Genomic DNA, 20,395 nt, shown 5'->3' with positions numbered 1-20,395 from the left:
TTCTTATCAGAAACTTTTTTAATGTTATTATTTCATGAAACCAGTAAAGGTATTATTTAACTTACAGGCTGTATGAACTAAGATCCCAATTAAGTTAATATAAATCCAAAATAGATCTCTCACAGGCCTATAAAAACTTTTATATTATATTTCACATCTAAAAGTCCCATTTTTATTTTCAATTAATACAACTTAATGGTAAGTTGTATTCTTATCAATGTTCTACTGTAAATCTTTTATTTATATGTTTACTAGTTAAATAATCAAAAACTATTTTACGTTTGAGGATAATAACGTTGTGTTTTGTATGATTCTATAATACACAGATTTAAACAATTGTGGACAATCATTAATAAAAAATTGTTCATGGTAACATAGAAACAGATTACCCTGTACTGGTGCTAATCTACTCCCCTTAGCAGCTGGTCATACATCTCTTGATTAAAAACAAATTGTAAATTTTGTAGCTGAACCTAAAAACTTTCTAAATACTTTATTATAAAATATGTTTAAGTTTTAATTATTATAAATAAAAAAAAATAAATGAAGTCCATCATCTCCAGAGCAATCAACTACAAAACAGTGCATTAAATAAATAATATATATAGCTTTTCTGTTAAAGTAAAATGACCAAATTTTTAATGTGAAATGATACATATGTTTTTGTTAATTTTTTCTGGATAGAAACTATAGGCTGATTTTTCAAAAACTGAATATATAATTTCGGAAGTTTTATGCTAAAACACATATCCAATGTAAATTTCACTTCTACCAATAGTTTATTTGATTTATATGAAATAAGAATATTTTAGAGACAAAACACAAGTACAGTATACTTGAATCTTAATACACAAGTTTGTTTTTATATTAAATGACATACTTTAAAGGAAATGTAACAGCCAGGTAAACATAAGTTAAACAGATTTTATGTACTGTTTACAAATTTATTGTACTTAAAAATACATACTTATGACTATTCGTTTGTCCATAATTTAAGTTGACTGCATCTTTAGTCTACGGGTATGGTCAAACAGTTGTGAGTTGGAAAAGAATAAATTGTTATACAATAGTTGTGTCAGTAACTAATTTCAGTGTGATTATATTGTTCCATGGCTACAAAAAGAATATTTTTATTTTGCTGTAACTTGTTTTAATTATTTTATCAAACTAATTAACTTAAATTTGAATTTAGTGTTTTTAACAACAGATGGCATATTCTATATTATCTTATTAGGTCACTAGTCTTTCAATTATTCCATGAAGGAACAAATCAGTCTTGGTAAGTACACAGTTACATATTAAAGGTTACAAAGTTCACAACAGAAAAGAAATTTTAAAGTGATGAAAAGTTGAAGATAATTAACTACTGATTAATTTAGTTGATGATAAATACCAAAAATATATTCACTGTATATGGAAATACCCCATATTCAGCTTGCAACCTTTTTTTTTTCTTTTATACAAAGTATGAAAACAGCACTATGTCTTCCATGTTAACTTCACAAAATAATGCTCAGATGATCATTAGAACTTAGTTGTACTCTTGCTTTGAGTGAGTTTCTTTTTGACAACCCTATTGGCTCTGGTCTCACCAATTGATGGTTTCAATAGGATCCCTTGTAGGCATCTTGCAGCTTCTTGCAGTTGTCTGGAACAAACAGTTCATTCTCTTAAAATCACAGTTGATATACAGCTGTTACCACAAAAAATGTATAAAATTTTAATAATCTCAAGCACTACACTGACATTACTGTATTTTCTATACCTTACAAGATATATGTACTATTAATTAATGAAAAATATTAATAATACAATCCCTCTAACTAGAATAGCCAATATCCACACATGCATATTATTTATGGGCTTATACTGTGATTAAAAATTAAATAAAAATTGGTACCATAAAAATTAAACGTTCATACATTAAAGTAAGCTGGTAACCAAATTATTAGTATCTAATACACACATAAAAATGTATGTTATAATAAACTATAGACATACAATTTTATTGTCTTTTGTAGCATGTATTTGTATTTATATTGCATTAAATTGTAAAGTTGACATAAATAATGATTGGAAGGTCATCGTATACTGATATTTCATTCAATTAAATGTCCTTATCCAAAAATGATTTGTATTTAATAAAAGATTTTATAAATCAAATTTTTGCTAATTCTTTGCTATTTTACTTTTAAAAGTAAAGGCTAACTAAGTTCCTTTCTAATGGTATGACTACAAGTTTTTCAAGGACAGAAAGACAGGTTCTTTCATATATTTATCATAAAACTTACTTACCTAGAAAGAAGCTCATTTTTAAACTTTTCTGCATTAAGCTCTTTTCTGAGCTGAGATTTTGTTTTGTTAGCATGAGATACTGCAACAGGATGATGAATTAATCCAGCAGCTGGAGGTCTTGACTCTGGGTCATTTTGGATCATTTGCTGAAACAAATATAATCCAAGATTCAATCTTTATCCATTAAAAAAAAAAAATTACACAATTGCCCCTGTCACACATTTAACACTGCTTGTAACTTACTTATCACTAACAGGTTATTGCACTAGAAGCTACACTGTAAATACAAATTGTTTTATGAAAACTAGAGAGAGTTAATGTTAAAGTTAAACAGCAAAGTAAATTACCAAAAAAATGGTTCTACTTAAGGAAAATGTACCACAGAACATCCAGACAATGGTCAAAAATCAGTTACACACCAAGGCATATATCTGATGAAGAGAAAGCACTTTACACCAAAATGCAAGTTACAAATTTTTATTTTTGTTAAATTTGTTCAATTCTGTACCTATACATTTCTGACTACAAATTACTAACTTTTCTCTGAAAGTCTTTATAGTATTTGTGATGTACATGTGTTTAACATGTCCTTTTTTACATGTTTCATGCCACTCTTGCTTGAGTAGCTGATTGCTGCTGTTGTCTTAATGCAGAGCTACATGATGGGCTTTCTGCACTTTGTAAATTGTGGGAAGTCAAACTCCAGATTTTAGAATTAAAATCTAATACTTGGCAAGTATGTAGTAAATTAACAATTGTTACATATTCTAATAATCAGCAGCCTTCATTAATAAAACCAAAATATTAAAATTTTATAAATATTAAAACAGTCTACATTTATTCCATTATTGCATATTGATGAGACATTTTCCAGTATCCCCAAGAATAGGTATTTAGTAAAGAATTGAGAAAATAGTTACAGGGACAACTTCTGTATTAATTTAACAGAGAAACAAAAATTAAAAGAAGCTATATATATACACGTTATATGTTATGAAGTAAAAGTCAACATTGAATTAAATTCAGAGAACAGAAATTAATAATATCCAGATAAAATTTAGATATATAAAAAAACATAACAGGATCCTCTCCCAGTAAGAGTCAATCAGTACCCACATAACAGGTTTTTCAGTAAATAAAATACAAAAACCTATCAGATATTTAAGTTTCCAGACAAACTTTACACATCATCATTCCACACTGATGTGAAGAAAGAAGATGAAAGTGCATCATCCAATTCAAATTACAAGGCACGTTATTTATATGGGTACAACACTTTCAAAGTCTCTTATTCAGTACTATTTGTCTATAATGCTTAGAACAACCAACATGTTTCACTCATGGTAGACTTTCATATAAATTAAAGGAAAAACATGAAAACCTTTCGTGATTCCTCAAAGATATTACTTAAGCTGTAAATTACTTAATCAAATTCATATTTTAACTAAACTCATCACACGCATTCAACAACCTCTTGTTGTTGTTGTTAACTTCCTTTTATTAGCATTGTTGTTTTCTTATTGTAAGTAGATGCAATAGATTAACTAAACAATGTCCATTGGGGAGAACCAAACTTGGAAGTTTTTATCATTATAAGTTTATAAACTTACCATTGACACACTGGAGGGGAAACTTTCATTAAAACATCTTTTGTTTTTCAATGTTAAACGTTGATCCCTAGTATAATAATTTATCACCTGTTTATGTTGTTTGTTACTTTCATAAAATCTTAATTAAAAAGCAACCAAATTTATATTGTATGACTTTTAATTAACAGGTCATGAACACACACTAAAATGGAAGAAACATTTGTAGAAGGTCAAACTTGGTTTAATTTAGCACAAGTAATTTCTGTGCTTTATTTCCTCATACTGATTGATTGTCTTTAATTTTCCATCTGGATTAGTGCTTGTTGAAGAACTATGACCTTCTCATTGTTATCCAGATATGACCATCTGGGAAGTCTCTGAGCTACCAACATTACTTATGGCCATTGTTTCGACACTGAGACATGGATATGTATTTTACAAATATTAATACAGAACTTCATTTTACAGAGAGTGTACTTGTACCAGACACAGAACACTTACCATTAATAGTTTATTAAATTCATAAGAACAATGGTTCAGAGTGGGCAGGTAACCTCCTCTGATCAAATGCCAAGCTTCTCCATTCTTTGGCAAGGGGCCACCTCCAGCCTATTTAGCAAAATTAAATTTCTTAAATCATCATTATGTTCTTCAATGTTATATTTAGTTTTACTATTATGACTAAAACAAAATTAAAAACTTAAAATTACTAAATAAGAGCACTTTTAACAATTAGCTCTAAATTAATCAACTTCTTCGACATATTTATAAAATACCCCAACTATGCAAAATAGGTGTTTTTGTAACTTATGCTTCTGTTATTTGATAAGTGCATAAAAAATTCACACAAACTAAAAATATGCAAATATAAACCAGACTAAACTATGGCAAAATGAATATTGTATTTAGTTAATAACTGTTGTAGGAAAAATTAAAATATCAATATTGTTTTATTAAAGAAATTAATTTTAAAATAAACAGTTATGCTTTTGTTTTCAATTTTAATCATTTCTGTAATACATAACAAATTAATAGCTTTTCAAGTGTGGAATACTTAACAGTTCATTATAAGATTACTTCAGTTCAGTTGTACTGTTTTCCTTGAGTTTTGTTTTCTAACTATGCATTATCGAATATACAAATTACTTACTGCTTCAAAAATAGTGAGACCAAGGGCAAAAATATCTGCTTTGGGTAAGAAACTGTAATCTTTGTGCAAGATTTCTGTTGGTAAGTACTGACAATATCCTTCTTCTACTTGAGGATTTGCAGTTGAGGTCACATGCCCCAGATTCCCTAGTTGGTGTAATCATTATGATATTAGTGTTGTAACTTACCTATCAATAACAATACATTTAGAGCAGAGTGCTTTCAGTCACACAAAACAAAAATTATAATAATTCTGAAACTTCAAAGACATAAAGTAGTATTTATATTTTCTAATTATCTTAATGATTTCAGGAAATAAAAATGGCCAAAGACAATTTCAGAACATTTTACGTAAAACATAAAAACTGGTATTAAAATCTTAGTCACAGATAAAATATCTATCCATTGGCAGCATGTTCTTAGTTTTGGAAGAATTAAAGTAGTACCTTATTATTGATAGGCTAAAGGAAAATAATAATCTCAGTGTAGGTCATCAGACTTACCAATGCCTGAAAGTATATTATTTATTTGTAAAGCAATATTAATTTGAAGATCAGAATATTCACAGTTGTTTTAAGTGATGTTACAAAAATATAGATATTCATAAACTTTTAATCAGATTTTCATTTAATAATCAAACGGAGAAATAATTATCAGTGCTCCTCTATGAGGTTAAACAATTATCCTCTTAATATTAAGTAACAAAATTAAACTAACTATAATTATTTATCAAAATAATTATTGCCATCATTTCTGTTAGCTACTCAAACTGAATCACTTGATCTTTACCTATTTTATATGTGACCTCTTCTTCATCATTGTCATCATCCTCAAAACCATCATCTGAAGAATCTCCTCCTCTGGACGTTGTAGGCACTGATTTAATATTTCTTGAAATGAATATATTACCTATAGCATGACACAATACACATTAGGTCTCACTTTGTTTTAACAAGATAATTAACTTGCTCACTATAAGTTATTATGGTAATCTAGATTTTAGGAACTTCTAAATTACAAAGTAGAAAAAAACTTCATTGGAAGTCTAATAAATGATTATCAACTTAAAAATAATACTAGTCCATTTTATCATGACATGCCCCAAAGGGGCATAAATAAACAACATAAAAGTGATTTATTCCAAATATTCATCCAAAAGAAACTAATTATTAAGTGTCAGTTTCTACATCACATACTGTTTATTTGTAATTAAGCACAAAGCTACACAACAGGCTATCTGTGCTTTGCCCACCACAGGTATCAAAACCCAGTTTCTAGCATTGAAAGTCTGCAGACATACCTCTGTGCTACTGGGGCATCACATACTGAATTATCAGGAATAAAAAACCCTACAGTGAGTAAAATGTTCTAAAATTAAATATCTCATATCATCCTTTATATTTAAAAAAATTGGTATTTAAGTGGTATCTCTGCAGAGAATCAAACTTGGCTAGCCATGAAAGAAAAAAAGCATGAAATTAATTAGGCTAAAATCTACCTATCAGTCATTACATGATCAATTATAATTAATAAAAAACTACCACACAATTTTGGACTGACTTTAATTCTTGTAATAGAATACAAACATTATGAAACATGGTAAATAATATAGCACCATAGAATAACAATAAGAAAGGTATACTTTCTGTTTAAAGGGATTTAATCAACTTGCCTTGATGGTAGTCTAGTACTAAACCATTTAAACTAACAATTATCTAATTCTATCTCCTGAATCCTTTTAAAATCATAAATTTCAAAATTCTTGAAATAAGTGTATTTATGTACATACTGTACTGTAAACAGTTATAGAAGCAGTAAAAAAGCATTGATATAAAATGCAATATTATGAGACTGCTTCCTTTCTGGTACATGAAAATAAATCACACAAGAGTACAGTTACTTGCTGTTTGTTTATACTCTTAAGTAGCTCTTATCGAACCTAAAAACAGAATTCTCACACCCATGCAACTGTGTAAAAATCAAATTCTTGACTGAAGAAAACTAACTTTTATGACAGATTGTCACTTCTTCTTTCAATAGTAGCTGAATGTAAACTAACAATGGGTATGTGAAACTCTTAACATTGATAATAAAATAGGTGAAAATAGAAAGTTCAAACTCATGTAAAGTGGTGTAACGTAACTCAAGTTATGATCTTTACATGACATGTGACTATCCAATAGAAATCTTGCTAAAGTGCAAATGTTGGAGATCTAGACAAAACTTATGGCATCCTGATTTCTAACAGAAAATTGTTATCCTTTATGTCATGCCATTAAGACCTGTTGAGCAGTGTTTTATCTTCCAGCAGTATTCCAAGCATACAATAAATGAGTTAAAATGATATGTGTTAAAGACTGATGAAACACCTTTAACCTCAGCTTGACCTGCACAAAGTTCTGCTGTGAATATAATGAATTCTTTATGGACATATATAAAAAATTGGGAAAGTGAAATGGCAAACAAATTAGCTCAATTGTTTAAAGTAATACACGATACTTTCAGCAGCGCTTCACAATTACATATACTTACATTATGGTAGCATTAAAAACAAGGTGTACTGTTTTGTTTATAGCAAATAAAAATCCTAGTACACTGTACAATGTATTCACTTTTATTTTGTATTTTCTGTAATAATGTTTTGCACTAATAAAAAGTTAATTAGTTATAATTATTCATTGTTTATGACTTTTATGTATGTATTTCCATAGATATTTCCAATACTATGCATGTATGAACACAAGAAAACAACATATATTTATTGAAAAAGTTTCACACTGACATTCGAGATCAAAGAAGAATTAATGTTATGTTAAACCGTTTCTGAAATATTTTAGAGTAAACCTATTGATGATTTCTTTCTTCTGGCTTTCAACTACAACTGCTGTTTTTACTTTCTACCTAAATATTTGAATTTAAACTGCAACCAATCGTCTAATTAGTTATAACTTTCCTACTTCATTTCTTTATTTCCCTTTAATTTTCCAACAAATTTTGAACGAGTAGATTGTTTCTCATTTTTAATACTGTTTTATTACTAACCACTCACCTGTTTCAATTCTATTATCATCACAAATATACTTTCTTATGAAATATTAGAGTTAAATTTAACATCCTTAAAGAGAGTATACAGTTTTTGAATAAGTAAGGCCCAGCTACTGGAATCCATACAAGTTAGTACCAGGTTTTATATTCATGTGGACTAGGGCCTGTGAGTGAATGTATTTTAATCCTTCAGCAACATGAAGAAGGATCTTTGTGAGTTCTTCTTCAGTGAAATGTCGCCCTAACCTTGTGTTCTCTGTCACAGCATCAGCCAAGCTACCACCTATAAAAATGATTGTACATGATTATTTTTTAATAATGGCTACACTATATATGGATCATTCCACACCAACTCACCTATGACTTCCCAGTTTGTATCGTAGATTTCCTTGAAAGCATTCGAGCAAAAACTTCATTTTTATTTATTTAGCCATGCAGTACAGATTTAGTATTTTGCATGGCTGAATAAATCAAAATGGAGTTTTTGCTTGAATTTTTTTCAAGAAAATTCTGTGACACGAACTGCAAAAGGTTTTTTTTCTGAGTGAGTTGGCATGGAATGACCCATATATCAAAATGTTTTTTTTAGTTAATGTTTTAGTACTTTTTATTTTAATATCATTTGAAACACCATCTCAAAAACTTAAAGTATAACTTTATAATACAGTATTCTTTTGTAGGATATAGAACATTCTCATCACCGGTAAACTAAAAGATTATCTTTACCAGTTTATTAGACTGACTTAATAGAACATTACTTAAAACAAGTTTTAGTTGATTTTTTAAATTATTGTTTTAAGTAAAAGCACTCTGATGATTCATCCAGTATGTCACAACTGTCTATCTAAATGTGCTTATTCTTTGTGGGAATAAAACACAAATAAATAGGCATTATTTAATTAATACAACACATATTTAAATATTACACAATTTTTCTATAAGAAGCTTCTCTGTTTATAAAATTAAAACAATTTTAATTAATAATAAATGCTTATAAAATGTTTTTAATATCAATAAAACAAATTTTACATTAAATAATTTCCATTCAGTTTGTCTAACTTTCACTGTCTTCTATTAGATATTATTATCTTATATTAAATATTATTCACTGCTAGTAGTGTTAATTTATTTTTAATTCACATTCCAATATTCTTCTTTTGTTGCTGGCTAAATAATATCAAAATCACATGGAAACATCTGAATGACAGTAGACTGGAAAATTTAGAATGTCTTATTACAATACTTCTAAGTCAGTCTTATAAGTAAATTTTATAAATGCCAAGAAATGACGTAGTAATTGTTTTTTTTTCAATCTGAATTATTTTTGTTATCTGTACAACATGCTTTCTCCTGCAGAATAGAAGATTTAAAAAATAAAACCCAAACCAAACATTTTTTTTACAAATCAACATTTGTAGGAATGAAATATAACTGTGTCTTACCATTACAGTATTCATTTTGTATAATCATATGTTGGTCCTCTGTCCAGGCTGAGTAGTAACGTACCACATGTGGATGTTTACCCAAGACAGCGTGAGCATAAACTTCATTTAGAGCAACTTTCCTGGGAACAGACAGGAAATTATGACTAAATGCTCAAGTTCATATGAATCTTTACAAAAAAAAATGTATAACTTCAGGAAAATATGTAATCCAAGAAATACTTGGATCCAAGCATGGTTTTACTCTGAGAGCCTAAGAAACAAGGAATTTACCTGTTTTTCTTCATATATATATATTTATATATATATATAATTTTTGCTTCTAGGATTGCATTAAATGAAAATCAACATGTAATACAATTTGATATAAATTTGAATGTCCTCTTTGAAATTTGTGTGACACTTACAATCCTGGATAAAAGACAGGTAAAAATGAGAAACTGAGTGTTCATCACAGACATGAATATCATGGATATATAACAGTTACATAAATCTTCTAAAATATCCTCAGTTTAAATATTTAAACAAAACACCTATAATTTATCAAAGTACACACTGTAATAGGATTCAAAATTAGTAAATAATTCTGTACATTAACTCACCACATTTCTACATCAAACTTGGTTTTCATTACCATGTAAAAATACACTTTATGTGAAACAAACACTTTGGTCTTTCTTAAAGTTATCAATATTAGAAATAATATATCTCCTCTGGTTTAATTATACCTTGTTTTATTATTAAAGAAGGAAAGAGCACCAAAAGAATTCAACCAGTTTCTGTCACCATCTTTTCAAACAGCTTCACAATAACACATATACATTTATGTAATATATATTAATAAAGCATCATACATTCTTAAACTTTTATATGTTAATATTAGCAAATTTTATTATTTTGTGAAAATGTAATATTCCTTTGAATTTTATCATTATTTTTATAACACAGATATAAAAATCAATGCAAGTTTTGACATATATTAAGTTATTACTGCTGAAGAATTAGCTATACTGCATTAAAATTTTGATTTTCCATGCAAGTAAAACACAGTAAAGTTTACTAAAACTGTTATTTTTGTACAGGTTATCTTGAGTAGCATCTGTTAAGTATTACTTTACTTCTATATCTATAGTTCTATTACCACCTAATATTAAAAGTAAACAGCATACCATACTTACTTATCAAAAGTACCTTCTACAGAATTTCTTGACTTCTTGATGGCATATTCGCACCCATCTAGGCGATTAATACATTTATAAACACTACCAAACTCTCCACAGCCAATCTGACAAAGCTCTAGAAACTCTGTATTGTAACGGTACGTGTTTATATATGAAAGATTGATCATCTGCAAAACAACAGGTTATAATTTCACTTCAGTTTATTTACCATTTCAAAATGGCAAATTTGATTAAGCTGTGAGCCAAAAATATAGAAGTATATAAATCCACACAGGTAGGAGACAATAAAAACTTTTTGGCATAAGATACACTACTGAAAAACTTCTTTAAACGAATATTTTAGTAATTTCTACTAAAAACACTGAAACTGAGTTAAGCTCATTTCCCCGATAGGGAGCCAAAGGCAATTCGGAGGGACAACCTACTTTCACCACTCACACCTCTATACAATAGCGTATTGTCTGTCACTCAGTAACAATAAATGATATCACACAAAGGGCCCTCAACGTTGTAACTTGCCCTGTCATGACGTCAGTAAAATATGTCCATACCGTAAATCACAAAAAGAATTATACACTCCGTAAACTACAATTTCTAGCATAGCCGGGACATGGTCGTATGGCCTCCCCCTTCGGGTCATTTTTTTCATCAGTTTTTTCTTTAAATTCCTAATTTCGCTATATAAATTTTCACATTTTTATGTTCTTTACGTTCAGCTTACATCTAGCTCAATCAAAACTGTATTTATGGTTTCCTATATTCCAACTTTAGTAATACCTCCAATGAGCGTCCCTTCAATACTCTAAAATAGTTTAAGTCATACCTGAAAACCACTATGAATGAAATAATATTGAACAGACTAGCGTTGCTTTATGTCAACCATGATTTCACTCTTAATCAAATTAGAGATGAGTTTTCGCGTGGGAATAGACGACTTAGCTTTTACTGAAGTCTGAATTCATTGTTAGCAAATCATTCAAGAATTGTCTTTTCACAAGTTTGAACTCGTTGGAATACCTCAGTAACTGGTTTTGCTTTTTGAATTTCGCGCGAAACTACACGAGGGCTATTGCACTAGCTATCCCCTCACTTAGCAGTGCAAGACTAGAGGGAAGGCAGCTAATCGTCACCACCCATCGCCAACTCTTAGGTTACTCTTTCACCAACGAATACTGGGATTGACCCTACGTTAATAACGTCCACACAGCTGAAAGGGCAGGCATGTTCCATATGACAGGGATTCAATCTCTCGACCCTCAGATTGCGAGTCGAACGCCCTAACCATCTGGCCATGCTAAGCCGTCTCAGTAACTACGTCTGTAAATTGTAATTATTTCCTAAATAAACTTGATTATTATATTTAGTGAGTTATTTTCAGGTAAATTCTATCTGCACTGAGCCTGAAATTTGTAATTATTTTCTAAACAAACCTACTGATTCGTCTTGCATATATCATGGTAAATTCTGTCCATACTTACCTTCAGCTAATAACTCAGAATCACATATCTCACACTTAAAAGTGTTCATGCTGTAACATTCATCTAACTAATATAAAGGAAATAACAGAGTTTAAATATTATAAAAATAAATATAAATTATTTGCAAATATGAATGTTGAGGCTTGCCCTCCCTTTTTAAATTTCTGGATAGGCCAAAGACTACAACATAGTAATGCATATGAACTTCAATGGCAACATATAGAAATATTTGTTACTTTTAATTTTGGCTTTATTTTCTCTTAAAACAGAACACTTTCGGCGACACTGTGGAGGTACATCTAATATATATATACATATTGATGACAAGAACTGTGTTTTCTAAGAGCAAAACCATTGTGTCTACCGAGGGGAAATCGAACTCCTGATTTTAGCGCTGTAAACCCGAAGCCTTATCGCTGTCTCACCACGAGATGACAAAAAGCAAATTACTTTATAGAATTGTTATAACGTAAATAAAAAACTCTGTGAAACTGTAAATGTAAAAAGACTGTGTTTTTTTTTTAAAATCAAACGTAACAACTGAAGATGTAATAATTTTTAAATGCACCTTTGTAGGCACGGCATCTTCATCATCGTTATCAGCACCACTGTCTTCTTCACTAATTTCATCCATACTTTTGTTAAATATGCTTCTGTAAAAAGAAAAATAATTGTTTTATTACTTGCCATGAGTTTAAAAATGCACAAAATTCCAGTTTGCTGGAAACGTATTAATAAAACTGATTCTCAAGTCAAAAATATTTATTTATTTATTTGCATGTACTCAATAATTTATTTTTTCTGACCCAATTCTTGTTTAATTTCAACTAAACGAGGAACTCGTTGTACTAGGAGGCGGCCAAACATTGACACTTTCCTCGTAACGTCATCGACCAGCTGTCATTGACGTCTTTTGTGCCTTCCTACTTGCACGTGCCTATAAGTAGCAACAAAAAAGAAACCAGCTGGCACGTGCCGTTTCTTGCACGTCGATGGACTAAACAGATCGTTAAATGCCTTTACACACAAAACACCTCGGTTCAGTTCAATGGCCTCATAAACTGCGCAAAAAGGGAGCGATCGGTTGTACAATCCAATATATACATGAAGAAAAAACGTAACTGATTCCTAAAGTTCACAACTTCCACGTATTTTCTAAAAGTTCACGGTACTACAACCAATACAATCACAGCGATTACAGAAACATTTATAGGAGAAGCTAAATTAAACACATCTTTGTCACTACGAAATCACACACCATACGCACATTGTTAGCAGTAGCCAAATTTAACACTCCGTTATCACTACGAAATTACACATTATAAACACACTGATGGCAGTAGCCATATTCGACACTTTATAACTATGAATATAAATAGAATATAGGGGAAATACAAACAATAGTTTTGAATGAGAAAGGTAGATTACGGTTAAATTTGTTTAGTACCATTTCAATTTTGATAATTATGACTGTACTAATGTGGTAATCTAATAGAATATTAAACCACTAAGTGGTCAACAGCAATGAAATATCCAGTACGGTACGTGTAGGTATTTAAAAAGTAACTTAGCTGACAAAATAAAATTGAAATTATACGCATTATATATATATATATAATAATTCATATATATTTGGTTAGATAGACGGAAAAATTATATCGATTGTTTTAATGGCAAAGCTACACAATAGGCTATTAAGTGTTCTGTCAACAACAGGTTAACTGCGCTCTACCAACAGTGGAGAATCGAGCCCCAGATTTTAACATTTTAAGTCCATAAACTTCCCATTAGCTTACCTGCTCTGTTGCCTTCTCGTTCTTATATTAATTAGAACCCCCCCCCCAGCGGCACACCGCTAAAAACCGGGTTTTGATACCCGTGGTGCGCAGAGCACAACCCGTTGTGTTGCTGCGTGCTTAATTCTAAACAAACAAACAGTGTTATATTAATTAAGGCGTATCTAAATAAGTAGGGTTAGCGGTCTAACTCTTGAGAAATTTTCAATACGCATATATAAAATCGAATGCGATTTTTATAATTGTATTAACAAACGCTATTTTACCACAATACCACCACAAATGTCACTTCCAGTTTAATAGCTGAACGTTAGTTTCCTCGTGATACATTAAAGCTAATTTCCCGAATAAAATACATCTACATACAGTTCAGGGAGAATATGTTTTTATGAACTGGACGCGAAGCGTAATCTGTAAAGACGTGTGGCAAAAGATGATAAACCAAAGGTTTAAAATTGATTCCATGAGTAACGGTTCCTAGCAGACGTTTTGATCCAAGTATAACGTTGGTTGTTGTTTTATGTTCCAAGAAGATGTTAATAACAATATGTGAAATATTTTTATGTGATATAATGTTGTACTGTGTCTGTGATTATCAGTGTTAGGTTTCAGTGAGACAGTCATTTCAAAACTGCTCGTACACATTGATTTGTACCTTAATATGTTAATTTGTATTTGCCCTTTTTTCAATTCTGACAATTACGTCCATACGTAACAGAGTAGAAATTCATAATTACATAAAATAGCAAACAGTGACGAATAGACCGCAGCTGTACATCTTACCCTCTCAGTTTAGTTCAAAACATAGTCACGCAAAAAAAGGTCGTTGTCAAAGCATCAGTTCTCAGATGGTTGAACTTCCTCCCCTAACCTCTCTTTTTTCTTGTTTAGGCCATCGTTCATTATATACAAACACACAAGAGAGAGGACATTTCGAGACAGATGTGGTACACCCGGTTCAGAATAAATGTTTTGTTTGTTTTTAACGCAAAGCTACTACACAAATAGGTTATCTGCAGTCTGTTCATCTGGAGGGGGGGGGGTGAACCCGAAGTTAACTTACCCCTTAGAGGCCCGGCAGGATGAAGACCATTTTACATAAACAAAATAACAAAACTTATGAGAAACTCTGCTTAAAGATTATTGGTCACCGCTGAAGCAAAGAGTATCTAATATATATATTTATTTTATTCAAGTTAAAACCACACGTTAAACTATTTTCATAAGCTTCGGGGTATTTTAGGCGATGTAGACACGATAGATATTTGGCATAAATGGATTCTCCTGTTCGTTTCTTGAGTGAAATTATCACGCCATTCTCACTCTAGAATCTCTACTATTAAAAAAGAGATCCTCACCTAAAGTTTATAACTTGTTCCGATGTACTGATACGACAGTAAATGCAGTAACAAAGACGGTGGATTGAACGGACGTTTCGTAAAGCTCCAGCTGACACGTCTCTATATTGTTCTCTCAATAGCTGAGGACAGCTGCAGCTGAAACTAATCTCTCGCTCTTGCCAGCATCAGCACGTGCCGCGAAATTCTCAAGCTCTGCAGTAAAGCATCGATTTCACAAAGTCAGAAACTAAACGCAGCATCGGAATTGCGCATCGTGGCACGTGCTCTCTTCATAACACTCCTCAAACGTCTTAGCTGTTTCCGGAGCAGTCATATAGAGCCGTTCTATAATATGAACGGCAATGGAAAGTTGTTTAATAATATATAGTACGCTATTTGACGGGACGGGAACCACTGTCTTTAACATTTATTTCAATTAGTAAAATGTGATTACACCAATGAAAATTAAGCAAATGATACTTTTACTGACCAGTAATGATCAACTAATTTTGAAATTTTAAATCAGTGTTAGATGTATTATAATTACTCCACCTGCTCTTCTTTAGGGATGAAAAGATAAATTTATGGGTATAAAGATAGTTATAATGTTGTATTAATATCTAAATTGTCTGAAAAGACGTCTATAAAACAGATCAGCTAATACTGTATCAATTTTTCTCTCCTGTGTTCTAATATATTGATATTTCAAGTGTTACTACAAATATCCTCTTTCTATATATATGTGTGGTATATGTCCATGTATTCTGTCTAAAGAGCAGTCACCAACTATTCTTACACATCGGATTCTGATAGCTCACTTTAAAACTTCAACTTGAAACAATAAATTAATTTGTGTCAAATGATACTTTTTGGAAATAAAAGGTACCTTTACAGGTAACATTATGTAAACCTGAGAATAAAAAAACAGTTTAAAATATATTTAAGAGCTTAATAATGTAATAATAATAAATTTTGAAGGAGCCTATAAATACAGTCTAATATATTTTAACTTTTAAAATCTGTACATCAAATCTGATTGATGTGGTGATCTTATATTACGTCATGTAATTGGGGCCAATCACATCATTTTACTCAAAAGGATTTTTTTATATATAGAGAGAGAGATGTTTTATCTTAGCAGTTGTACCTATTAATGTATGTATATCACGTTATAACGCCTTAACGACTGAAAGGGCAACCTTGTTTGGTGTGAGAAGGATTTGAACCCGTGATCCTCGAATTGCAATTTGAGTGCCTCAACCACCTGGTCATCCCAGGCCTGTTGAACTGGTACATGGATACTCATATAAAGGGCTATATTTAAGTTTCAATGTGAAACAATATAATTTGTTGTTATTTTATTATTATTATCAACTTATTTTGTTTTACCTTTTCTTTTGTTTCTTAGGTTAGAAAGGCTTCAAATCATTCTGTTATAATATGTTAAAATTATTATTAATTCTAAATGGGAAATATTTCAGAAAACTTCTTCAAGAACATTTATAAAGATAATCAACAGGATGTCATTATATCAACACAGATGAATTATTATTAATACACTGTCTTAATATACTGTCGTACATCAAAATATATATGTTAATAGGTTGTTTTCTATTATAACAAAAATACTTACACTTATGTCTTTATTTTTATCAGCTTTGTTATATGCCACAACATACTTTCTATTTTGATAACTGTCATAAATATGTTTTGAAGAAAAGTGTTTTTTAAAGGTATATTTAAAGTACTTAATGATAGTATTAACATACATACTGGTGTAAACCCCAAACACTAGGTGTTTATAACTCTGAATTTTATATTTTGTTTTGAATTTCGTGAAAAGCTACACGAAGGCTATCTGCGCTAGCTGTCCCTAATTTAGCAGTGTAAGACTACGGGGAAGGCAGCTAGTCATCACCACCTACCACCAACTCTTAGGATATTCTTTTATCAACGAATAGTGGAATTGATCGTTAGGACATATTAATTTAAACACCTAGGTCCCATTTCCTTACTAAGTTTGTTATAAGTCTATCCCAGTTCTTCAACTGTATTAGGTAAGCACTATATGCTAATAATCTTTGGACGCTATTATCCATCGTTAAAGTAATACCTTTTTTCACAGTTTTCTTCAACTGATATAACTTATTGTACCAGCCGCGTCTCGTAAAACAGTTGCAGCAGTTTTCACGTCTTTCGCTTCAGTTTTCCTTATTCTATCATTTCAAACATTTACACTACAATGTCTTTCATAGATTATGTGTTAGATCAATAAATCCTGATCTACTTGGAAAAAAAAAAATACGATTAGACAAATAAACTCGCGCAGACGTAACTTTATTTAATAAAACTGCACGTATGTAGCTTTACTTAATACAACTATGCGTAAACAATAAGGTGTAATAACGGTATTTATAACAGTGTATATAATATGATATAGTTGCAATGAGCGTTCTATTTATAAGTTTTATAAGTTGAAATAAAGCAACTCACAAAAAATGAAGAACAGAGAAGGTAGTTAAAATTTAGTATAAAGTTGTTTATAGCAGTTCATGAAACAAACATAAGTTAAATTACTGCAAAAAATAATTATAACAATTACATTAGTTTCATATAAGAAATTCCATGTCCCAAACTTTTTATGAAATATTACGGTAATTAAAAAAATCAAATCTGGGAAGAATTTCAGTTTTTCTAATTCTCGTAACTGAATATTGTAAATGTTTTAATTCAGTTTTCATTTATGTTATTTGATTTACACAGCAAATGTTTATTTTCGTAAATATGCTGTTTCTTTGAATTTATATAAAACTTAAAAACTCTCCTACAATAAAAACTTGCTTTTCTTTGTCAATATTTACAAATTTTCAACCAACAAAGAAAGTAGTTTTTGCTTTTGTGTTTAGTATTAATAACAGTTCTAAAATTTGTACAAAGCAGCTTCTTAAAATAAAACTATAAATTAAAACTTCATGACATAAGCACAAGTATTTAAGCAGTAAGCCTAATACTGAAGTCACTTGTAACAATACTAGTGCTAAGGAACACAATAGCGCTACAACTACTATTATCTATACTATAGTAAAACAGTAGTAATATTAAGCGTCAGGGAAACTTAAAGCTACAATATGAACCGAACTCGAAATTACAAAATAAAAACTTAAATATGGTCTACCCAACTGCCAAATACATTTTAATGACATTTACTCTAGCTATAGATTTCTTGGCTGAAAAATTGCTAGAAAATACTACGCATATGTATATTACACCGTAACTGTGTTACACCAACTTGAAAAATACACTCAACATTAATATCAGATTTGAGTTAGCTATAAAATTGTTAATTAAAATCGTGATGCTGTTAGTGCTAGAAATTGAGTGAGAAAGTAACCCTTACTTAATAATGCTACGACAGTTTTCTTTTCTTCTTTTCTTAGTTCGGGCTTCTAACATCATACCCGTTGGTGTAAATGGATTAATATTTGCAGTAGGGCCTTGAGATTTAACACTACTTTTTGTCGTATTTGCTAAAGTTTCAACTTCACTACTTGTAGTACTGTCAAAAGTTAATCCCAAACGTGGTGTTCTGCACGTAGAACCTGTCCATAACCTATTGCGTGTAGGACCCCTGCGGTTCTGAGTTTCTAAGGATGAGATAGAACATTCCGTTCTCTCTGATAAAGTTTTCGGCGTCTGCGGAGATTCAAATAAACTCAATGCACGGACTCCTTTATAATGAAGCACGTGACTGGAACTTACTAGCGTTCTGATGCCGGGACACGAGACTGAAGTTGAATTTAGATACATGTAATTTGAAATGTCTTTTGTCCGCCTGCCGAGTGTTCTTCGAGAATCAATTCTATTTCTGAAGCCCAAAGGTGAATTATGTGCAGTATTAATTACCAAGTTATTTTCATGTTTATGTTCATTTTCTCGCAAAGAATCAGAGGACAAATCTGTCATGTCTTCGTCAGCATCAGTTCCAACAAGTTTTGTTGCATCCACAATGTTTAACTTCGGACTGTACGAAGAATCTTCAAGGTTAGCGATTGTCTGATAGACGAGCTCCTGAACCAAGCGAGTGTCTTGATCACGCATGTTTTCTTCCGTAATTATCGTATTTGGAAGTGGTCGCAATATTAGATGTTTAAATGCGATGACAACTAATTTCTGTTGCAAATTATTGCATATGCCACAACACTTTGTTACACTGACTTCAAATATGTAAATGTATTATTTCTAATTCTAATAAAATTTATTGTTACAAATACCCCTCTTCCATTGTTAAGCAGGCAATAAATAAACCGTAGATATAAGATTGTAATATGAAAATAGCGCCAGGTGACGCGAGATTAAGTTTGACCAATCATATTGAAGATAGCGGGTGTAATTGTTATAAACAGAGCCTAGTAACAGCTACAATTCTGTCAGTTTGAACCAATAGGAGAATGTAGCATACAATGACGTGTATGTAATAGATTGACGTCAATGGCAACTTATCGCTCCCACTAGGTTCCAAGGGCAAGCGATTATTGACTGAGTCATTTCTGAGCATAGTACCTTTAATATCAAAAATAAATAAAAATCAAGGTTGTGAGACAAAAAGTGGTGAAAACTAACGTTTACTTCGAGAAGTTTCTTATAAGTAAATATGTTCTGAATTAAATCCAATTTTGTGAACATATGCACTTTAAAGATTCATGCACATCTAAAAGTACAGTTTAAAATAAGAAAAACAGCATTTTAAAAACTGGAAAATTGGAAGTTTTTTTTATGATGGAGACCAGCAAATGTTGTATTTTAGAGAGAGCTGTACTGGGTTACATTGTAAAGTTAACTGTTTTACTAGTTTCATTTTAGTTTTCACTTATAAGTGATTTTATGCAACCAGTGAACTGTGATTGATATATTTACAACATTTCTTACGTGAGTCATTCTTCTGAGCCAAGGCAAACACACTGAAAGGTTTAGTATTAGTTAGAACATAACATGGCATTAAAGGAATCAACTTATTGATTATAGGTACTTGGTTTTAGGTTTGTTTGTTTTTTAATTTCCAGTATCACTGTATGTGATATTT

The 20,395-nt window shown here is 30.7% G+C and overlaps 1 protein-coding gene across 1 annotated transcript; it reads right to left on the bottom strand.

Annotated features, from left to right (window-relative positions):
• LOC143237659 (wee1-like protein kinase 2) lies at nt 1-19,552 on the bottom strand. Its single transcript, XM_076477154.1, has 10 exons — nt 18,713-19,552; nt 12,748-12,832; nt 10,699-10,868; nt 9,521-9,642; nt 8,215-8,361; nt 5,823-5,942; nt 5,035-5,180; nt 4,386-4,493; nt 2,296-2,441; nt 1-1,648 (listed from the first exon to the last, which is right to left on the bottom strand). The coding sequence occupies exons 1-10, from the start codon at nt 19,411-19,413 to the stop codon at nt 1,525-1,527; spliced, it is 1,869 nt and encodes a 622-aa protein (XP_076333269.1). The 5' UTR covers nt 19,414-19,552; the 3' UTR covers nt 1-1,524.
• Nucleotides 19,553-20,395: the final 843 nt, after the last annotated feature.

This window comes from Tachypleus tridentatus, chromosome 13 (assembly GCF_004210375.1).
Source record: "Tachypleus tridentatus isolate NWPU-2018 chromosome 13, ASM421037v1, whole genome shotgun sequence".
Taxonomy (NCBI): Eukaryota; Metazoa; Arthropoda; class Merostomata; order Xiphosura; family Limulidae; genus Tachypleus; species Tachypleus tridentatus.
Note: the sequence above shows the minus strand (reverse complement) of the source record. Positions and strands in the feature narration are given on the sequence as shown.